The 22,293-nt window shown below is 34.4% G+C and overlaps 1 protein-coding gene across 1 annotated transcript in view; it reads left to right on the top strand.

The window, feature by feature from the left end:
- Positions 1-22,293, top strand: part of LOC144956907 (G-protein coupled receptor GRL101-like) — a 274,635-nt gene that overhangs the window by 186,404 nt on the left and 65,938 nt on the right. The window contains exons 5-6 of the mRNA XM_078887733.1: positions 16,767-16,883; positions 21,663-21,785. Coding sequence (XP_078743859.1) covers positions 16,767-16,883; positions 21,663-21,785 — 240 coding nt within the window. The remainder of the gene's footprint in view (positions 1-16,766; positions 16,884-21,662; positions 21,786-22,293) is intronic.

Genomic DNA, 22,293 nt, shown 5'->3' with positions numbered 1-22,293 from the left:
GACCAAGCAACTCAATAACCTCTTATGGATTGAGAAGGGTTAAGGAGGGTTAGGGGGTTTGGAAGGGAAATAAATGATTAATTAGTGACTGGATTCAAACGATAAGTATTTGTTTATTAGTCTATCGCTTCAGCCATTGACTTTTCGAAACCGCGTCAAAGTAATAAGAAAATGGCTCTGTGGTCTTGTGGTATGACACTCGCTTTCGGATCCGACGGTCCTGGGTTCGAGCCTCGCGCTCGGCGCATAGTTGAGTCCTTGGAAAAGACTCTTTACTCACATTTTCTCACCGTACTCAGGTGTAAAATGAGTACATGGCCGTTAACAGCGTTGTCTTTGTCCGAAAAATTGTAATATCGCCTAACAGGCGTCATGTCCCGTCCTACATGTTAAATGTTGCTGTTAACCAGGGACCCCTTGTAAAGCGCTTTGAGCACATTTAGTGGATATTGCGCTATATAAAATCTCATTTTAAAAACAATTACCCCCCCCAAAAAAAAAAGACAAAATAAAAGACAAACAATAATGACCCATAAAAAAACACTGTAAATTCTCATATATCATATCATCATCATAGACTCTCGGTCTATTGATTTTCTTGAGTTCTATCAAACAACGCTATTGGAATTTGTCCGAATGTCCGAATGGATGACATGGGCGAAAAGGTACGGGGTTGTAGTCAAAATTTGCAGATGGCTGAGCAAATATCGCATATCACTCACATTTAAAGAACCAAGGTGCAAGACTTGCAGCTGTAGGCATCATCTTTTTTTCCTATAATTTCTTTAGTTAAAAAAATGTAACTCTTTGTATGTGTCCGTTGTATTGTCGCTTGATTATCATTGTCATATCTCGATATAGAGAAAAAATAACAATGTAAAGTTGAATGTAAGCTTCAATTTAATATACGAAAACATACGAAATGGACGTTTCTGGTTTCCCCTTTATCAACAAAACAGGAGGATTGAAACACTACGGATGAATGAGATAATGTGGTTTATGGCGTTGGTAAGATCGTCTGTAGTGTTTCATTCATTCTGTTTTGTTGATAAAGGGGGAACCCGAAACGTCCATTTTATCTGTTTTTGTATATTAAATTGAAGTTTGTATTCTATTTCACAATGTTATTTATTTCTTCGAGCTTCAAGCAGCAACATTTACATTACCGGATATAGAGCATATGGAAGAAGAAGAAGAAGAAGAAGAAGAAGAAGAAGAAGAAGAAGAAGAAGAAGAAGAAGAAGAAGAAGAAGAAGAAGAAGAAGAAGAAGAAGAAGAAGAAGAAGAAGAAGAAGAAGAAGAAAAGAAAAGAAAAGAAAAGAAGAACAAGAACAAGAAGAAGAAGAAGAAGAAGAAGAAGAAGAAGAAGAAGAAGAAGAGGAAGAAATCAAGTCATTTTCTGTTTCATTTTAAAACATATGTTTATTTATTTATTTATCTATTTATTTACTGATTTATTTATATAATTCTTTTTTTTTCTTTTTTTTTTTTGGTTTTTGACGTTTAAATTTTTTTAATTTTTTATATTCAGGTCAATATACCTATACTTGTTTATTGTCGTATTTAAAAGACGGAGATAAATCTAAATTGGCAAAGCAACGACAAACATAGGGTGTCTCCCATGCCTGAGGTTAAAAAAAAACCAAAAAAAAAAGCAAAATTTAATTAATTAAAAAAAAAAAGAATATAGAGCATATGGAAGAAGAAGAAGAAGAAGAAGAAGAAGAAGAAGAAGAAGAAGAAGAAGAAGAAGAAGAAGAAGAAGAAGAAGAAGTGATGATGATGATGATGATGATGATGATGATGATGATGATGATGATGATGATGATGATGATGATGATGATCTGATGAATCCGTCAAAAGTGAGTTGTTGGCGCAAGAAATGTTTCGAATTCAGGAATCGTGTACCAATGGGAGAGATGACTTGAACAAGACTGAAAATAAAGGAAACCGATCAAAAAATATTGTGGCGTGGGATTGTTTGTTTGTTTTCTATTGTTCTTCCAAACCACCGAGACGTCCCAGCAGCTGATCCCCAAAACGCCCAGTAACGGCCGCCAAAACACTCCAAATGTCTTTACGATCATAAACTATGACCCCCTGGGAAATCTTGGCTGCCCAGTCATCCAAACGGAAGACAATCGTGTGTTGAATAAAGGTGTCAATACGCTAATGAAATCACGTTACGCTCTGAGTTGACTCTTCCGGCATCGGATAATAATATATTTCCTGGAGAAATTAAATGATTTGTGATCTGAGTGAGTGCAAGTCTTTACCTGCCTTTAAAAAGAACCTCCATACACATCTTTACTGTATTTGCTTTTATTGACGCTATGAATCCTTGATTTGGCTATGAATTCATTGCATTGTATTTTTTTTCATTCAAAATTGATAATTTATATTGTAAAGTTCCCAACGCTTGTGCCTGTTTAAGTCAGGGGTGAAACCAGTACTCAACTTTGAATTAGATATCAATGCGAAATTGAATACAAGCTTCGATTTAATTTAATTTACGAAAACAGATAATATTATGGACATTTCGGGTTTCCTCTTATCAACAAAACGGGACGAATGAAACACTACAGACGAATGAGATAATGTTGTGGTGGCGTTGTTAAGGTGAATAAACAAAAACATTGATGGGGCAACATTAATTCATCCTGTTTTGCTGAAAAAGGGGAAATCCGAAACGTCTATATTATCTGTTTTCGTATATCAAATTGAAGCTTACATTCAATTTTTCATTGTTATTTATTTTTCGAGCATCGAGCAGCAACATTTATATTAATTTCGAATTTCAAGCTAAACGTTTAAGAATTTAGTTATGATAAACTATTTTGAGGAAATTGAAAATTGATTATAAAACTTCAAAGAGCGGAAAGTTCTTAATTCTTACAATTTTACTTCATAATCAATTTTCTTTACCTCGTCCAATCCAATATAATTGATACTGTGTGTCACGTACATTTAACCGTTAAGTGCCAAATAATGGTGTAATCATTTTTATGTATTATCTTATAATGTTATATGGATTAATATATCATTAAATGTCAACATTAAAAGTATTGATTTTATTCCGTTTGTCATAAATTTTTAAAGTATTTCAAAATTTAGCCAGAAAAGTCGTCTTTTAAACTTCGATCGATTTAAATGACCCTCGCTTTCGGTCGGGAGGTCCTGGGTTAGAGCCTCGCGCTCGGCGCATAGTTGAGTCACTGGAGAAGGCTCTTTACTCATATTCTCTCACCGTACTCGGGTGTAAAATGAGTACCTGGCCGTTAACAGCGTTGTCTCTGTCCGAAATAATTGTAATATCGCCTAACAGGCATCATGTCCCGTCTTACATGTTGAATGTTGCTGTCGACCAGGGACCCCTTGTAAACCGCTTTGAGCACATTTAGTGGATATTGTGCTTTACAAAAGTATATATATATATATATATATATATATATATATATATATATATATATATATATATATATATATATATAAATTTTATTCACGTTTCACCTTTCCAAACTATTTTCTTGTGTTTAACTCTCTCGTCCTGACCGACCACATTCATGATTTTTCCAGAAATATTATTATACCACCATATTATTATACCACCCAACACAGAACTTGACTTTTTACACTCAAATTCATTAATAATACTAGATATATATATATATATATATATATATATATATATATATATATATATATATATATATATATATAATATATAAATTATAAAAAAAAACCATGAAATAATAGTGCTCAACTTTAGTATAAAAGGAGTTATTTATAAACATTTGAAGTCAAACTATCTTAATTATCTTTCAAATGTTTATATATATATTTATATATATATATATATATATATATATATATATATATATATATATATATATATATATATATATATATATATATATATAGATATACGCATATTTTTGTGCAGCATAACAAGGTTTATAAAACAAAGAATTTTAATAAAATGTTATATATATGATGTACAAAACAAATCTGATTAAGAAACATGATCATTGTATCGTATCAAATGTGACGATTTTCCTGCAGTTGGTAAGGAAAGGGTTAAGTTTATTTGATATATTTATTTTAACAGTTTTACAAACTGCTACAATTATATATTAATATTTCCTTTTCAATTTGCTTGAATGTTCTTTGAATCACCCAATTTCAGACTACTTTACCACCCCACTCCACTCTCTTTCAATCCTGAAACAAATAATCTCATTGGTTCGTTAAAGTAATGAAATAATTTTTTAAATCGGTGAGCGTGAGAGAAGCAAAATATGACCAGAATTAAGGACCTATTTTCTTAGAAACAAGCTCCTTTACTTATAATTCCACCCCATTATTATATACTTAAAAGCGCGCATTATCTTTACTTAGATTTTTGTTATACCGAATGAAAACAATGGTCATATTAGTATAATTGGTACCCTCATTTATTGGGGTCGATATATCGATTACAATATCGAATTGTTTTAATAACTGTGTTGTTTTGTTTGATTTGGTTTTCGCTCACCAAATTAGTTCATATTTTATTTTTATAATATTTCATTTTGATTCAATTTCAAATAAAATGAAGGAAGGGAAGTAATTGGTTTAATCGGGGCGTGTCTTTTTTACGAAACCCGCCGAAACCCGCTGAAACCCGCCGATAAACATAGTCTCAGGTTCACTCCCCACAGTTGTCTACTTCCCATAACATTGCCGGATATTGTCGGGTTTCACGGGTTTCGGGGGTTTTGTAAAATAAGCACTAATTCTTTTTTTACGAAACCCAGTCCCAGGTTCACTCCACAATGGTGTACACTTCCCTGAGTTCCAGGTTCACTCCCCACTGCTACCAACTTCCAATAACTTTGTTGGGTTTCGTCGGGTTTCGGTGGGTTTCGTCGGGTTTCGGTGGGTTTCGGCGGGTTTCGTAAAAAAGACAGACCGGGTCGAATCGTGTTTCTTATCAATGCCTCATTCTCCTGTCAATTTTTGTATCTTCAACATATACTATCATTTTATTATTGTTATTACTTTTGTTTTTCTTTTTTTTTTTTTTTTTTGGGGGGGGGGGGGGGGGGGGGGGGGGGCGTCTATACGTGGAGTAAAAGAACTCGCGTGGGGCTGATACAGCTTTTTCAATGCTGAGCATATCAACAATCGCCGGACTATATATATATATATATATATATATATATATATATATATATATATATATATATATATATATATATATATATATATATGTCACAGTAAAGGTTGTTCTCAATTATCTTATTAAATTTTATTTTATTAAGAACTGAATTCATCTCACTCCAGTTATATTTCGGTAGGCTTAGATAAACTTTACCTTCTAATATTAGATCGTCTTTCCTTTTATAGCCTTCCCTCGAATTAATTTCTAATTAGTGAATACTTTTCGTTCTACATTCTGTCACGTAGCCACTTATTATAAAAGCTGATAGGTCTAACATTTGACACTCACTTTCTCTCCACAATCTATGCCGGACGGCCAGTCGTTCTATTCCTATATATATACTGGAAGATTTTTATCTTTTGGGACTTTGTAGATATTATATCTACACCATAAAGACGCCGGAGCTTTTAACTTTGATTGTATAAACTTCAAGGATCAAACCCGAGCCCGCTGTCAAAGGATTACATATTAACCCATTACCAATTGCCTGGAAGTGGAATTTTACGAGTCCGATCCTGTTATCAGAGGAATAGATCATCCAAGCCCATCAATTGCCTGGAAACGTAAACTTACGAACCTGACATATTATCATAAGTTACGTAAAATATTCATATCTCTATTTGTAACTGCCACGATCACTGTTTATCTCTTTTAATTAAATTTCATCATTATTTTTATTTCATTGTAAACAAATCGTTAATTGTTTTTCATTTATAGTAACTAGTAAATTCTGGGGCCTCATTCTACATATATCTTTATGCATAGTCGAGTAGCTCTTTACTCACTTGAGACCATGACATTTTGGAGGGGACACATATAAAGAATTGAATTTATTTAGTTACTTATATCTATTTCATCTAACTTTAAAGTTTAAATTGTAAAACTCTTAATTGCCCCACTTGATCATATTTTAATTGAACTCCCTATTTACAGGATTAATTTTTTTTTCTTTTTCATTTCTTCATTTAAATGGAATAGCAATTTATCCATTCATTCTTTCATTCAAATTGAATAGCATTTTATTGATTCATTCCTTCATTCATTTATTCATTTATAAATTATTCATTCATTCATCCATTCATTCGTTTATTCACTCATTTATCCAATCATTCATACATTAATTCCTCCCTTCATTCTTTCATTCACTCAGTTTTTCATTCATTCATTCATTCCTTGTCCACTTTGTTATTACATCACTCATTTCATTTTGTTGTTTGCCTCATTCATGAATTGTTTTCAATATGTTTACATTCCATAACGATTCATTCACCTGTCATCCAATCACTCAGTGTTGTGAACACATTTTGTAACTATTGTAAATCTTACGATATTTTATTGTTTTGTATTTCAGACATCACTGTTAAACACTCTTCAATGCCTAATTACAATTGTTGAACAACCATTGAACAAGAGAGAGGTCCCAGCCACGAACTGAGTTGGTAAATATATCCTTCATTATTCTCTTTTACATGAGTTGGGCATCACATAGTAACTATAGACATCGTGATTTGTTTTGCATAGTGATTTGTTTTAAATGCATTTTTGGCATATTACTGTTACCGAAAACCACTTATATATTATGTTCTGAAAAGTGAGTCTTTAAAAACTAAATAATAATAAAAGGAGTCTACTAGCCGTCGTGTTATATTTAGTGATAGATAACTTGGGATTATTTTGGCATCCTATTATTGTTATCACACTCTAGTATATTAGCGTCATTGCGAATAATTGTACACAAACTAACGACGAGTCACACACATTGGTGATACATTTTTCGTAGTAACATAGTTTAGAGTACACGCGATTGACACATTGTTATTGACACAAGTCATAATAACTCCGCATTGTATTGACACATTGATGTATAAGATATATCGATAAAAGGCATCAAATTCAACATACATAATAAGTTGAAAAGAGAGAGAGAGAGAGAGAGAGAGAGAGAGAGAGAGATATTTCTAAAAATAGAACAGTTCATTCCAGTAAGTGTAAATAAATAAAATAGTCAGTAACAGTATCCTGTCAATATATTATATATAAAACATCGTAACTAATTTATTGCAAAAATGGAAGCATATAAAAGATACTTAAGTCTCGCAAAGGACTTAGAAATACCCCAGGAAAGAATATTTTCATGGTGCGAAGAGAAAATAAAAGAAGAAAAAGAAGAAAGAATTCGTAGAGAAGAAAATGAAGAAAGAATTCGTAGAGAAGAAAAAGAACATGAAGAAAGAATTCGTAGAGAAGAAAAAGAACATGAAGAAAGAATACGTAGAGAAGAACGAGAAGAAAGAGTCCAAGAAAGGGAACTAAAAAGACAAATAGCTTTAGCAGAAGAAGAAACCAAAAGGACCCAAATGATGCTGGAAATTGAAAAAACAAAAACCGGTCATGAAAGAAAACATAATAATAGTGATGAATTTTTCGTGAAACTTCCACGCATGCCAACATACGATGAACGCTCAGACTGTCTAGAATCCTTCTTACACCGATTCGAAGTTCAGGCTAAAGGTTATCGTTGGCCAGAAAGCAAATGGGCCACAGCCTTGATTAACTGCTTATCTGGAGAACCGCTAAAAGTTTTCTATACCTTAACAACTGAAGATGCAGATGACTATGGTAAAATTAAAGACGCTCTACTAAAAAGATTTAGATTAACGGAAGATGGTTACCAGGAAAGGTTTCACACTGCAAAACCGGAAAGTGGAGAAGACTTTAATACATTCGTGAACCGAATTACTCAATTTCTAAATCGGTGGCTTGAGTTGGCAAACGTAAAACAAGACGACTTTGCAGGCCTTTACTATCTCACGCTGAAGAATCGAATCTATCAAGCTTGCAACCCAGATTTAGTCGCATTCTTTAAAGAGAGAAAGCCAGAAAACTTGGACAAATTAAAAATCTACGCAGAAAACTTTAACAGCGCACATCCATTGACACCCCTTAGCAGAACATTGAAGGAACCATACTACGCTGCCGCTGCTCAGAGTCCATGTACACCTAAAGTTCAGTACTCAAATAGAACGAGCCGATCAATCACTCGGAACACGCAAGTGAAACAGGATGACCATAGTAACAAACCATGGAACAAACAGTTCAATAGAGACCATAGCCGATTCTATCAAAACAAAACAAGAAATAGCACTGACAATAATACTGAGTATAAGAAAAACAACAAACCTATAATTAAATGTCAATATTGTGGAATGAAAGGCCACACAGCAGACAAATGTTACAAAATCGTGGGATATCCAAAAGAAACTGCAAATGCATCACTCCAAACAAGTGTAAATAATCAGACACGAGTAATGTCAGGGGAAAATATAAATGTGTATTGCGTGAAAGGTATGTCACTTTTAACACAAACTCACAAGTCAGGATCGCTATTTTTTTGTGAAGGCAAAGCTAATGGAACTGATTGCAAAATATTGAGAGACACAGGATGCAGTACAGTAGGAATAAAAGCATCTTTGATCAATGACGAAGACAAAACTGGTTAAAACGGTACAATGCATCACATTCAGTGGCACAGTCGAAACCTTTGAAACAGCTAATGTGTACATAGAAACCCCATACTATACAGGAATAGTGGAATGCTGTATACTTCCCAACCCCGTCGCTGATGTTATTGTCGGCAATATAAAAGGTCTTAAAGACAACCCAACAGATGTAAAAGAATGGTCATTAACCCAAGAAACAGCTTGTCTAGCAGAAACAAGAAAGATGACTAAGACAACAGAGAAGCCAATGACTATTTCTCTTGAACCACAACAATTTGACAGGAACACGTTCATTGAAGAACAGAAAAAGGACCCGACTTTAACTTCATATTTCAATATCGCAAACAAAGGGACGAAATCAAAAGTTGAATACATCATTGAAAAAGATATTCTGTTCAGGTTACATAGGAAAAGAAACAAAATAGCTAAACAACTGGTCACGCCGAGTATTTACAGAAACAAAATCCTTGGAATAGCGCACGATTCAATAACTTCTGGACATCTTGGGAGCTCTTCCACATTGAAGAGAATATCCGAGAATTTCACATGGCCTGGAATTACTAAAGACGTCCGAGAATATGTGAAATCTTGTGACACATGCCAAAGAAGAGTCGCAAAAGGCAGAATACCGAGATTGCCATTAGAGACAACCCCAGTTATTGAAAAAGTTTTTCAAAAAGTTGCAATTGACATTATAGGCCCTTTAACAAAATCATACCGTTGGTCATGGGACACAGACACCCGAGACAGAAAAACAAACAAAAATCGCACAATTGCAACCACCTAAGACAAAAAAGAAGTACGCAAAGTACTTGGGCTCCTAAATTTTTACAGGAAATACATTTACAACTTCGCGCACATCGCGACACCGCTAACAAATCTGACAAAGAATGGGTCACCGAACAAAATTGTTTGGACAGAAGCGTGTCAGAATAGCTTTAACCAATTAAAGGCATTACTCTGTTCAGAACCAATTCTTAAATTACCCGACATGTCAAAAGAATTTGTTGTAAGAACTGACGCGTCTGATAATGGCATCGCAGGTGTACTATTACAGGAGCATGAGGGAACTCTAATGCCTTGCTTATATGCAAGCAGAAAATTATTGGACAGAGAATCACGATACTCTGTAATAGAGCGTGAAGGACTGGCCATCGTCTTTGCTTTAAAGACATTCAGCAGATATCTACTGCTAAAAGAGTTTGTGGTCGAAACGGACCATAAACCACTCACGTACATAAGAAATAACAAAATGAATAATAGTAGAGTACTAAGGTGGAGTCTATTTTTGCAAAATTACACTTTCAGTATCTCTCACATACCAGGCTGTGAAAATATTCACGCCGACCTACTTTCTCGATTAGTGTAATGACGTGAGAAGGGTATAACTTAACCTCTCATGCATACTGTTAGTTACCTCGAAAATTATGCCAAATCAGAACGCACAATTTCGATAATTTTATTTGTAAACATGATGACCCAACTTAATGTAACATTGAGTATTGTTTGGATATATATACCATACCCATTCATGATTTGGGAAATCTTCTCTTTACTATTATTGTTATGAATTTTCACTCATTTATGATTAATAATTGAAATGTCAATATTCCATTTACATTTTCATTCATTTCATTCAGTAAATTACCTTCATATCATCGACTTAAATCATGCTTCATTGCCATCACTATTGTTTATCACAATGATTTGTAATCACATTGCCATCATGTTGTTCATCACAATGATTTGTAATCACAATCTTTCATTGTTATTGTCACCCATTCATATACCTACGTTAATATAAACATTTCCATGTCTAGTTAATAAATAATTTAATTGTAGCACAAATCATAACAATGGATTAATGCTAGAGTATCATGATAGTAAATTTACTTCCGTTTGTAAAATCTATCTTTCCCATAATGGTTAAAGAGTATATTTTAAACGTGGGTGGGGGGTGTCACAGTAAAGGTTGTTCACAATTATCTTATTAAATTTTATTTTATTAAGAACTGAATTCATCTCACTCCAGTTATATTTCGGTAGGCTTAGATAAACTTTACCTTCTAATATTAGATCGTCTTTCCTTTTATAGCCTTCCCTCGAATTAATTTCTAATTAGTGAATACTTTCGTTCTACATTCTGTCACGTAGCCACTTATTATAAAAGCTGATAGGTCTAACATTTGAAACTCACTTTCTCTCCACAATCTATGCCGGACGGCCAGTCGTTCTATTCCTATATATATACTGGAAGATTTTTATCTTTTGGGACTTTGTAGATATAATATCTACACCATAAAGACGCCGGAGCTTTTAACTTTGATTGTATAAACTTCAAGGATCAAACCGAGCCCGCTGTCAAAGGATTACATATTAACCCATTACCAATTGCCTGGAAGTGGAATTTTACGAGTCCGATCCTGTTATCAGAGGAATAGATCATCCAAGCCCATCAACTGCCTGGAAACGTAAACTTACGAACCTGACATATTATCATAAGTTACGTAAAATATTCATATCTCTATTTGTAACTGCCACGATCACTGTTTATCTCTTTTAATTAAATTTCATCATTATTTTATTTCATTGTAAACAAATCGTTAATTGTTTTCATTTATAGTAACTAGTAAATTCTGGGGCCTCATTCTACATATATCTTTATGCATAGTCGAGTAGCTCTTTACTCACTTGAGACCATGACAATATATATATATATATATATATATATATATATATTATATATATATATATATATCTTTCTTTCTCCCTCTCTCTCTCTCTCTCTCTCTCTCTCTCTCTCTTTTTCTGTCTCTCCCTCTCTCTCTCTCACTTTCTCTCTTTCTCTTTCTTTCTTTCTTTCTTTCTTTCTTACCCGCTCCCACCCCTCCTGTTCTCCTTTTTTCTCAAAGATACAGCTGAAATATAACTATAAATCACAATAATAATATGTATCGATTAATGATCGCCTGATCGTTAAATTCAAATATCATTTCCTGCGTACCTTTGAAAAGACCATCTTTGCTCACGAATCATAACACACGAGTGATTTAGTGCCAACTAAACCACACAAACTGATCATCCAGGGATATCCCGTTTTTTTTGATAATGTTTAATTGAGAAATCCGAACTCATTATCCCAAAACTGCCCAACTAGAACAAAACAATAACCTTTTAAAATTTGGCGACAAAAAGATCTATTCATGGCCAGAAGATCTTATTCAATAAGTTAAATCGTCTGATGTCAAGTCGCCCAACAACCGAGCAAATTGGTCTTAAACAAAGAAAAACGTACTTATTAATTCTTAAGCAGGCTAGAACTTTTTCATATGTCATGTGAACAATGTATAAAAGTCAAAAAGACATGATCAGCTTTAGAATTTTACTCCTCTAGAAACACTTTTATTATTGCTCTGATCTGAGAAATATATTAATCATGGGCGTCCGCCATTGTTCCCCAGATTTTACATGTACACCTAAAGTTCAGTACTCAAATAGAACGAGCCGATCAATCACTCGGAACACGCAAGTGAAACAGGATGACCATAGTAACAAACCATGGAACAAACAGTTCAATAGAGACCATAGCCGATTCTATCAAAACAAAACAAGAAATAGCACTGACAATAATACTGAGTATAAGAAAAACAACAAACCTATAATTAAATGTCAATATTGTGGAATGAAAGGCCACACAGCAGACAAATGTTACAAAATCGTGGGATATCCAAAAGAAACTGCAAATGCATCACTCCAAACAAGTGTAAATAATCAGACACGAGTAATGTCAGGAGAAAATATAAATGTGTATTGCGTGAAAGGTATGTCACTTTTAACACAAACTCACAAGTCAGGATCGCTATTTTTTTGTGAAGGCAAAGCTAATGGAACTGATTGCAAAATATTGAGAGACACAGGATGCAGTACAGTAGGAATAAAAGCATCTTTGATCAATGACGAAGACAAAACTGGTAAAACGGTACAATGCATCACATTCAGTGGCACAGTCGAAACCTTTGAAACAGCTAATGTGTACATAGAAACCCCATACTATACAGGAATAGTGGAATGCTGTATACTTCCCAACCCCGTCGCTGATGTTATTGTCGGCAATATAAAAGGTCTTAAAGACAACCCAACAGATGTAAAAGAATGGTCATTAACCCAAGAAACAGCTTGTCTAGCAGAAACAAGAAAGATGACTAAGACAACAGAGAAGCCAATGACTATTTCTCTTGAACCACAACAATTTGACAGGAACACGTTCATTGAAGAACAGAAAAAGGACCCGACTTTAACTTCATATTTCAATATCGCAAACAAAGGGACGAAATCAAAAGTTGAATACATCATTGAAAAAGATATTCTGTTCAGGTTACATAGGAAAAGAAACAAAATAGCTAAACAACTGGTCACGCCGAGTATTTACAGAAACAAAATCCTTGGAATAGCGCACGATTCAATAACTTCTGGACATCTTGGGAGCTCTTCCACATTGAAGAGAATATCCGAGAATTTCACATGGCCTGGAATTACTAAAGACGTCCGAGAATATGTGAAATCTTGTGACACATGCCAAAGAAGAGTCGCAAAAGGCAGAATACCGAGATTGCCATTAGAGACAACCCCAGTTATTGAAAAAGTTTTTCAAAAAGTTGCAATTGACATTATAGGCCCTTTAACAAAATCATACCGTTGGTCATGGGACACAGACACCCGAGACAGAAAAACAAACAAAAATCGCACAATTGCAACCACCTAAGACAAAAAAGAAGTACGCAAAGTACTTGGGCTCCTAAATTTTTACAGGAAATACATTTACAACTTCGCGCACATCGCGACACCGCTAACAAATCTGACAAAGAATGGGTCACCGAACAAAATTGTTTGGACAGAAGCGTGTCAGAATAGCTTTAACCAATTAAAGGCATTACTCTGTTCAGAACCAATTCTTAAATTACCCGACATGTCAAAAGAATTTGTTGTAAGAACTGACGCGTCTGATAATGGCATCGCAGGTGTACTATTACAGGAGCATGAGGGAACTCTAATGCCTTGCTTATATGCAAGCAGAAAATTATTGGACAGAGAATCACGATACTCTGTAATAGAGCGTGAAGGACTGGCCATCGTCTTTGCTTTAAAGACATTCAGCAGATATCTACTGCTAAAAGAGTTTGTGGTCGAAACGGACCATAAACCACTCACGTACATAAGAAATAACAAAATGAATAATAGTAGAGTACTAAGGTGGAGTCTATTTTTGCAAAATTACACTTTCAGTATCTCTCACATACCAGGCTGTGAAAATATTCACGCCGACCTACTTTCTCGATTAGTGTAATGACGTGAGAAGGGTATAACTTAACCTCTCATGCATACTGTTAGTTACCTCGAAAATTATGCCAAATCAGAACGCACAATTTCGATAATTTTATTTGTAAACATGATGACCCAACTTAATGTAACATTGAGTATTGTTTGGATATATATACCATACCCATTCATGATTTGGGAAATCTTCTCTTTACTATTATTGTTATGAATTTTCACTCATTTATGATTAATAATTGAAATGTCAATATTCCATTTACATTTTCATTCATTTCATTCAGTAAATTACCTTCATATCATCGACTTAAATCATGCTTCATTGCCATCACTATTGTTTATCACAATGATTTGTAATCACATTGCCATCATGTTGTTCATCACAATGATTTGTAATCACAATCTTTCATTGTTATTGTCACCCATTCATATACCTACGTTAATATAAACATTTCCATGTCTAGTTAATAAATAATTTAATTGTAGCACAAATCATAACAATGGATTAATGCTAGAGTATCATGATAGTAAATTTACTTCCGTTTGTAAAATCTATCTTTCCCATAATGGTTAAAGAGTATATTTTAAACGTGGGTGGGGGGTGTCACAGTAAAGGTTGTTCACAATTATCTTATTAAATTTTATTTTATTAAGAACTGAATTCATCTCACTCCAGTTATATTTCGGTAGGCTTAGATAAACTTTACCTTCTAATATTAGATCGTCTTTCCTTTTATAGCCTTCCCTCGAATTAATTTCTAATTAGTGAATACTTTTCGTTCTACATTCTGTCACGTAGCCACTTATTATAAAAGCTGATAGGTCTAACATTTGAAACTCACTTTCTCTCCACAATCTATGCCGGACGGCCAGTCGTTCTATTCCTATATATATACTGGAAGATTTTTATCTTTTGGGACTTTGTAGATATAATATCTACACCATAAAGACGCCGGAGCTTTTAACTTTGATTGTATAAACTTCAAGGATCAAACCCGAGCCCGCTGTCAAAGGATTACATATTAACCCATTACCAATTGCCTGGAAGTGGAATTTTACGAGTCCGATCCTGTTATCAGAGGAATAGATCATCCAAGCCCATCAACTGCCTGGAAACGTAAACTTACGAACCTGACATATTATCATAAGTTACGTAAAATATTCATATCTCTATTTGTAACTGCCACGATCACTGTTTATCTCTTTTAATTAAATTTCATCATTATTTTTATTTCATTGTAAACAAATCGTTAATTGTTTTTCATTTATAGTAACTAGTAAATTCTGGGGCCTCATTCTACATATATCTTTATGCATAGTCGAGTAGCTCTTTACTCACTTGAGACCATGACAATATATATATATATATATATATATATATATATATATATATATATATATATATATCTTTCTTTCTCCCTCTCTCTCTCTCTCTCTCTCTCTCTCTCTCTCTCTCTTTCTGTCTCTCCCTCTCTCTCTCACTTTCTCTCTTTCTCTTTCTTTCTTTCTTTCTTTCTTACCCGCTCCCACCTCTCCTGTTCTCCTTTCTTCTCAAAGATACCAGCTGAAATATAACTATAAATCACAATAATATGTATCGATTAATGATCGCCTGATCGCTAAATTCAAGATCACATTTCCTGCGTGACCTTTGAAATGACCATCTTTGATCACGAATCATAAACACACGAGTTGATTTATGCCAGACAAAACCAAACAAACATGATCAGTCCAGGGATATCCCGTTGTTTTGATAATGTTTAATTGATAAATCCGAACTCATTAACGCCAAACTGCCCAACTAGAACAAAACACCTTTTTAAAAATGTTGCCGACCAGAAAGATCTTATTCAAGGCCAGAAAGATCTTTTTCAATAAGATTAAATCGTCTGATGTCAAGTCGCCCAACAACGAGCAATTTGGTTCTAAACAAAGAAAATCGGTACTTTTTATTCTTCATGCTGGCTAGAACTTTTTCATATGTCATGTGATCAGAATGTATAAAAGTCAAAACATGATCAGCTTTATAATGTTTTTCTCCTCTAGATACACTTTTATTATGCTCGTCGGAGAAATATTTTAATATGGGCGTCCGCCATTGTTCCCAGAGTTTAGAACCAGTTACTAAGTTACTATGCGTCATTACGAGGGAAGTGGCGTCACGACTGTTGAAGCCTATTCCAGTCGAGGAAGACCAATTTTAAAAAATGTTTTCCTGTTGTTGTATGTTTCTCTCTGTTTTGTCTGAGACTGTTTCATTCACACCTCTTCAGATAATTAATAAAAAAATCTTTTGAATGTCGCACGAAAAATGAAATCGATATTTTTTTTTCTCTAAAATTTGTGCTATGTGATTAAGGAAAATGCTCACAACACCTGCTGGGCAGGTGAAAAAAATTCCAACACATAAAAATTTGTGTAACCTCTATCGTTTATAGTCTGATTGATATAATTTTGTGAGAAGTAATCACCAACAGACGGTCTAAAATAGTAACAACGATTTCAGCAGTCAAAATGTCCAAATCTCGGAAATTTGAAAAATCGACCAATGTCACCAAAAAAAATTTTACTCGTGAAAAAATTGAAAATTTCAAAAGTCTAAAATTTTACTTTCTTTTATCATTTTAAAACTGGAAAAATGCTCAAAATTGGCCGTTTTATTTAAAAATTCGACGAATTCAGCAGTCAAAATGTCCAATGTCCTTTATCCTTTATTACCTTTTCCCCTTCAGAAACGTTTGAGTGTCCTCTGACACATTTCAAGTGTGTAAACCACAAGTGTGTTCCCCGGGACAAAAGGTGTGACTTTGTGGATGATTGTGGGGACGGATCAGACGAGGACAAGTGCAGTAAGTGGATAATAATTTAATAATAATAATAATATACATCAGTTATTGCAGGGAGTTTTTTAGGCCCTTGGACTTTATCCCAATTTCTCTACTGTTCAACCATCGACATCTTAAACTGTGTGTGAGATTAAACGTTTATAGTCTGGATAATACAGTTTAGTGAGAGTTACTCATAAACGCGGATGGCAATATACAATAACAAAGACCCGAGTGACGTCAACTTCGTTTCCATCTATATTTTCTGCTACTGAACTAGTTATGCCGCGTTTTTATGATTTCTATGTAACTCATTCATTGGTCATGCATTGTCCTGAGGACTGGTGACACACCTCCAAGTGTGACGTCATGACTTCTGCTTCTTGCTATGAAGAGCTCTTAATGGTGTTGCGGGGGGCGATCATGACTATGGCCATCTTCCTATTACCATTTTTGCTTACCAACTAAAATGCAGTAAATATTCCAACGATTCTTTTTATAAATTATTTGAGTTGGTCAAATTCAAAGTAGTACACATCACTCCCAACCAAACGGCTATGTGGAAGGTCCTGGGTTCGATCCTCGCTCGACGCATAGTTGAGTCCTTGGAAAAGGCTCTTTACCTAACATTCTCTCACAGTACTCAGGTGTAAAATGAGTAACTGTCCCTTTACAGCGATGTCTCTGTCCGACAAAAATTAATTGTAATATCGCCTTACAGGCGTTATGTCCCGTCCTAGATGTCAAGTGTTGCTGTTGGTCAGGGACCCCTTGTAAAGCGCTTTGAGCACGTTTATTGGATATTGCGCTATATAGATAAAAGCTCAATTTTAAATTATTTAAAAAACAAAGACTGAACGCCTTTCTTAAGAAGTTCAAATACGTAGTGAGTGTTTATCGACCTATTCTAGTACCACTGCCATTATAAATAAGGGAATAGTAGATTAAGAAACAAAAATTGATATAACAGCTCCAAAAAAAAAAAACAAAAAGAAGAAAATACCAAACACGGAACTTTTCGGGTTCAAAAACGTTCTTCAGCGAACAACAAAAATGATAATAATAATAATAATAATAATAATAATAATAATAATAATAATAATAATAATAATAATAATAATAATAATAATAATAATAAATCTTTATTGTCCTCAAAATGTGGCAATTTGTCATTTCGTTACACATTTATAACAATACAATATTGACATAGACACACACAGATGCACACTCGTAACATCGCAGTCATAGAAAAAAAAAAGAAAAACAAACAAATACGGATCAGCAACAACAACGGCACTAACAACAACAACAACATCATCATCATCATCATCATCATCATCATCATCATCATCATCATCATCATCATCATCACAACAACCTTCCCAATATGTTCGTTACTATCCTTCACTTTCACCATTCTCCTATAACACCATCACCACCTTCATCACACTCCATATTACATTATTTCCTGCAACAAGCTATGAGAGGGAAAGACATAAATACATTACTTAATTCCAGATTGACGACAGACATTTTGTAGGTCCTTTCCGTAGAAAAATATTGGAAAGTAAACGAAAAAATCTTTCGATATGTAACTAAGGATTTCCAAATTGAGCGGAATTAAAAACAACGCATAAACTTTTGGTGCGCAAAAAGATAAGGAAATCGGGGCAAAATAGAATTATAGTCAGATTTTTAATAAGTTTCGCGTGTTTTTCTTCTTTTTCTCAGTTGCCATCAATGCACAGCTGCAAAAGTTTGTATGAACCTCTGAATCAATTTGTCTTAATCAAACAATATCTTTACATTAATTGTAAAACAAGAGAAAAGGATTTCACTTAAAACAGCTATATTAAAATCGATAACTGGTAAGGATCGTAACTCACAGATGATTTACGGTATCAATATTATGACTTTTCCGCTTATTCATTTTGACAAAATTCGTTAAAATGGAAACTTCGGTTTATTGAAACTTAAACAATATACATTCAGTAATCTGATTATGAAGGAACTAATGGCAATCCTTAACTATCAGACATCTACATTTTATAACTATCAACACACATTACTGATGAATACAAATGAAAGTGAACATAACGCACTTTCAACATCTTTTTGATTGCAAAATATATAGAAATAGCTTGTGTTTTTGCCAAAGAGGATTACATAAATTTAATGTAAACTGGTCAAAAGTAGAAATTCATCAATGTATGATACATTGTTTCCACATAAATATGTACATGTGTTCAGCAATAACAACAACTACAACAACACCAGCACCAACAACAAAGACATACTGGACACATCAATCATCACATTCTAATGACAAGGATGAGGAAAAGGAGAAATGAAACGACTATGGAATGATGTCGTGGCATCACTCTATCCAATGAAATGTAATTTTCCTCCAGTTTACTAAGGTTGGAGCGTGCCATTTCCCAGTCTTCCCTTGTTATATCATTTATTGCTCGTCGATGAGAGTAAATTTAGTATTCTACGTCTCATCTTTCCCTTTACTTGGGTCCAAATGAGCTCGATTGGATTGCGCTCACAGTGATATGGGGGGACGTCGCGCAACCTCGTGTCAAATCTCATTGATTAGACAGTCTGCTTTGAAAACTGTTTCTGGTTTGTTTCTTTTTGAGTATAGTTGAGCCTTTGATAAATATTCAGAATATGTAGTGCTGTCTGATTGGAGCCATGAAATCATATCAATTTTTTATAGTTGCCGAAGTTGGAGCATTAAGGTGATCATGGGCCAAATAATTGTAGAGTTGTCCAAAGCAATACGGCTGAGTGCTTCGAGGAAAGGCAGCAAACGGCTCTTTATCCGGTCTTCAAACCCCTCTGCATTGATCCCAGAATGATAGTCTCTACCTTCCAGATGATGCAGAAAACAATAGTATGGCATTCTCCTAAATACCCAGTTTTTTCACCACCTGCAAGAATATCAATGATCCTCTGTCCAGAACTCAAGTTCAGCCAGTTCCATACATCTTTGGATGATATACATATAAAAGTTGTCTTGGATCCTTTTCCTATCACGTCGTTCCACGCCGTTAGTCTCTCCGTCGTATTTCGATAATCATCTTCTCGGGGTTGATTGTGAAATTCCGATTCCATAACTGGCCTCTTTAATGGCTTATCGATTGATACAAGTAGATTTCGTTTCGCAGCTTACGAGAGTGTCGTATCGCATCCTATAGTTTAAAAACGTATATGTTTTTAAATCCTTTAAATGTTCTGTGAAACGTTCGTTCACAAATACAATTTTTCAAGGTTATATAAACAGTATTCATCGTTGATATGACGATATAATCAGTATTTCAAGTGATTTAAAACTAGAGATTTAATATCTGTAATTGCGACATGATATAGATAATAAGCAATAAATCATACATTCAACATTTAAGGCAAACTGCATAAGTTATAAGTTTATTGCAGTTAAAGCGAATTGTTTTCATTCGGAAACAAGTATGACGTGAACTCATAATCACTAGCCGGAACTACGTGTAAACACAAGATTTTTTGGAAAAACTATGAATTCGTGCCATATTTTGTGGTGCATAACTGTTTTACATTTTTTACAGTGTAAAATCTCGAATTTTATGACAGCGGTTTTAAAGGAGGTAGTTTTTTATAGGTCTTAAAGAGGGAAACTTTTTTTATTAGTATCAACACGATCCAAAATCTATATTCAGTTAAGACAAATTGATTCAAAGGTTGACACAAATTTTTACAACTTTTGATAGAGGGAGAGCTGAGAAAAACCAGAAAAACACGCGCCATTAATAATTCATTTCTCGAAAAAGAGATACAGAAGACCTGGCGAAGCAGCATGTACTAATAATATCAAATACTCTGCGACATTGGAATCTAAAGGTCAATGAATCCAAAACAGAAATTACAGTGGTTAATAAGAAATAAGCGAAATGGAAAAGTGTAAGAAAACTCGGAAACTTGATTCACGAGAATCAAAACATCAAACGGAGAAAAATGCTAGCTCAAACTGCATTCAGAGAACTACACAACGTTTGGAACAGGACGAACATCATTCATTAATGAAAATAAAAGAATACGCCTATACGAAGGGCTGGTGCTAACAATCCTTATCTACAACTGTGGGACGTGGGGACTTACAAAAAATAATTTGGACACCCTAGACTCCCTTCATCTCAAACAATTGAGACGACTTATTGGGGGACATTGGCCAATCAAAATTAGTAATGAGGATGTATATGACAGATGCAGAGTACAACCAGTCAATACGCGTATAAAGAAACAGAGATTGAAACTGTTCGGGCACGTGCTCCGACGAGATGAAAATATTCCAGCACAAACCACAATGGATGATTACTTCAAACAAAGAGCCGAATACAGAGGGCGTGCACCAACTTCACTTCCAATAACATTGAATCATGATCTCAAAAAATATCAAATACATTTAGAAACAACAACCGAAGAACTGATTTCAACAACACAAGGAAACATCCAACTGCCGCAGCACCTTTACACACATGATGACATTCTAAAGCTAAGAACACTTGCACTAGACAGAGATTTATGGAGGCAGATTACTAACTGGATAATAGAACCAGACTGACAAACTCGAAGTGACGCACACATTCAGGGCAAGCGTCCATAGAGACTGCCCAGCCATATTCATTCACACTGAAATAAAAAACATGTCAATCGTGATTTTCCTGCATATTTTTTGACATCGTCAAATTTAGCATAACTTTCTTTTTTTTTAAATATATCTATACGTAAACTTTAACACTCGACAACTTTCTTCCATACTAGAGCGGCGTCCATGCGACCATGTATCCTTCCAGTGTGACAACGGAGAATGTACACTGGCTGCAAGACTCTGTGACGGGGTGAAGAACTGTAAGGACGGGAGTGATGAACTTCAAGAAAGATGTGGTGAGAACAATAAATAAATTTGCCATGTTTTTGGGTTTGTTTTTAAATTTTTATTTTTAGTTGTTTTTTTTTTTTTCGTTTCTTGTTTACTTTGCTTTGCTTTCGTTTCTTTTTTTTAAATTCATTTTTACTTTTTTGTTTTTGTTTGTTAGTTTTGTATTTGTTGTTATTTTGTAAAAAGAAAAAAAATTGCTTGTTGATTATACCCTGCTATTTAATATTGACATTCAAGGTAAATTACTTTTTTTTAAAATAAGGATGGGAAGGAGGGGGTCCGGGGTGGTAATGATGGTGGTGAAGGAGCAACATGACGACGACGATGATGATGATGATGATGATGATGATGATGATGATGAAGAGGACGAGAGGAACAAAAACAACAAAAATAATAAGAGAAAGAACATCGAAGAGGAGGAGGAGGACAGCGGAGAGGAAGAGAATAAGGTGGATGGTGATGATGATGATGATGATGATGATGATGATGATGATGAAGAAGAAGAAGAAGAAG

Source organism: Berghia stephanieae, chromosome 11 (genome assembly GCF_034508935.2).
Source record: "Berghia stephanieae isolate SIO BIC M18660-M18661 chromosome 11, UCSD_Bste_1.3, whole genome shotgun sequence".
In the NCBI taxonomy this organism is placed as follows: domain Eukaryota; kingdom Metazoa; phylum Mollusca; class Gastropoda; order Nudibranchia; family Aeolidiidae; genus Berghia; species Berghia stephanieae.
The sequence above is the reverse complement of the archived record's forward strand: the minus strand, read 5'-3'. Positions and strand labels throughout refer to the sequence as shown.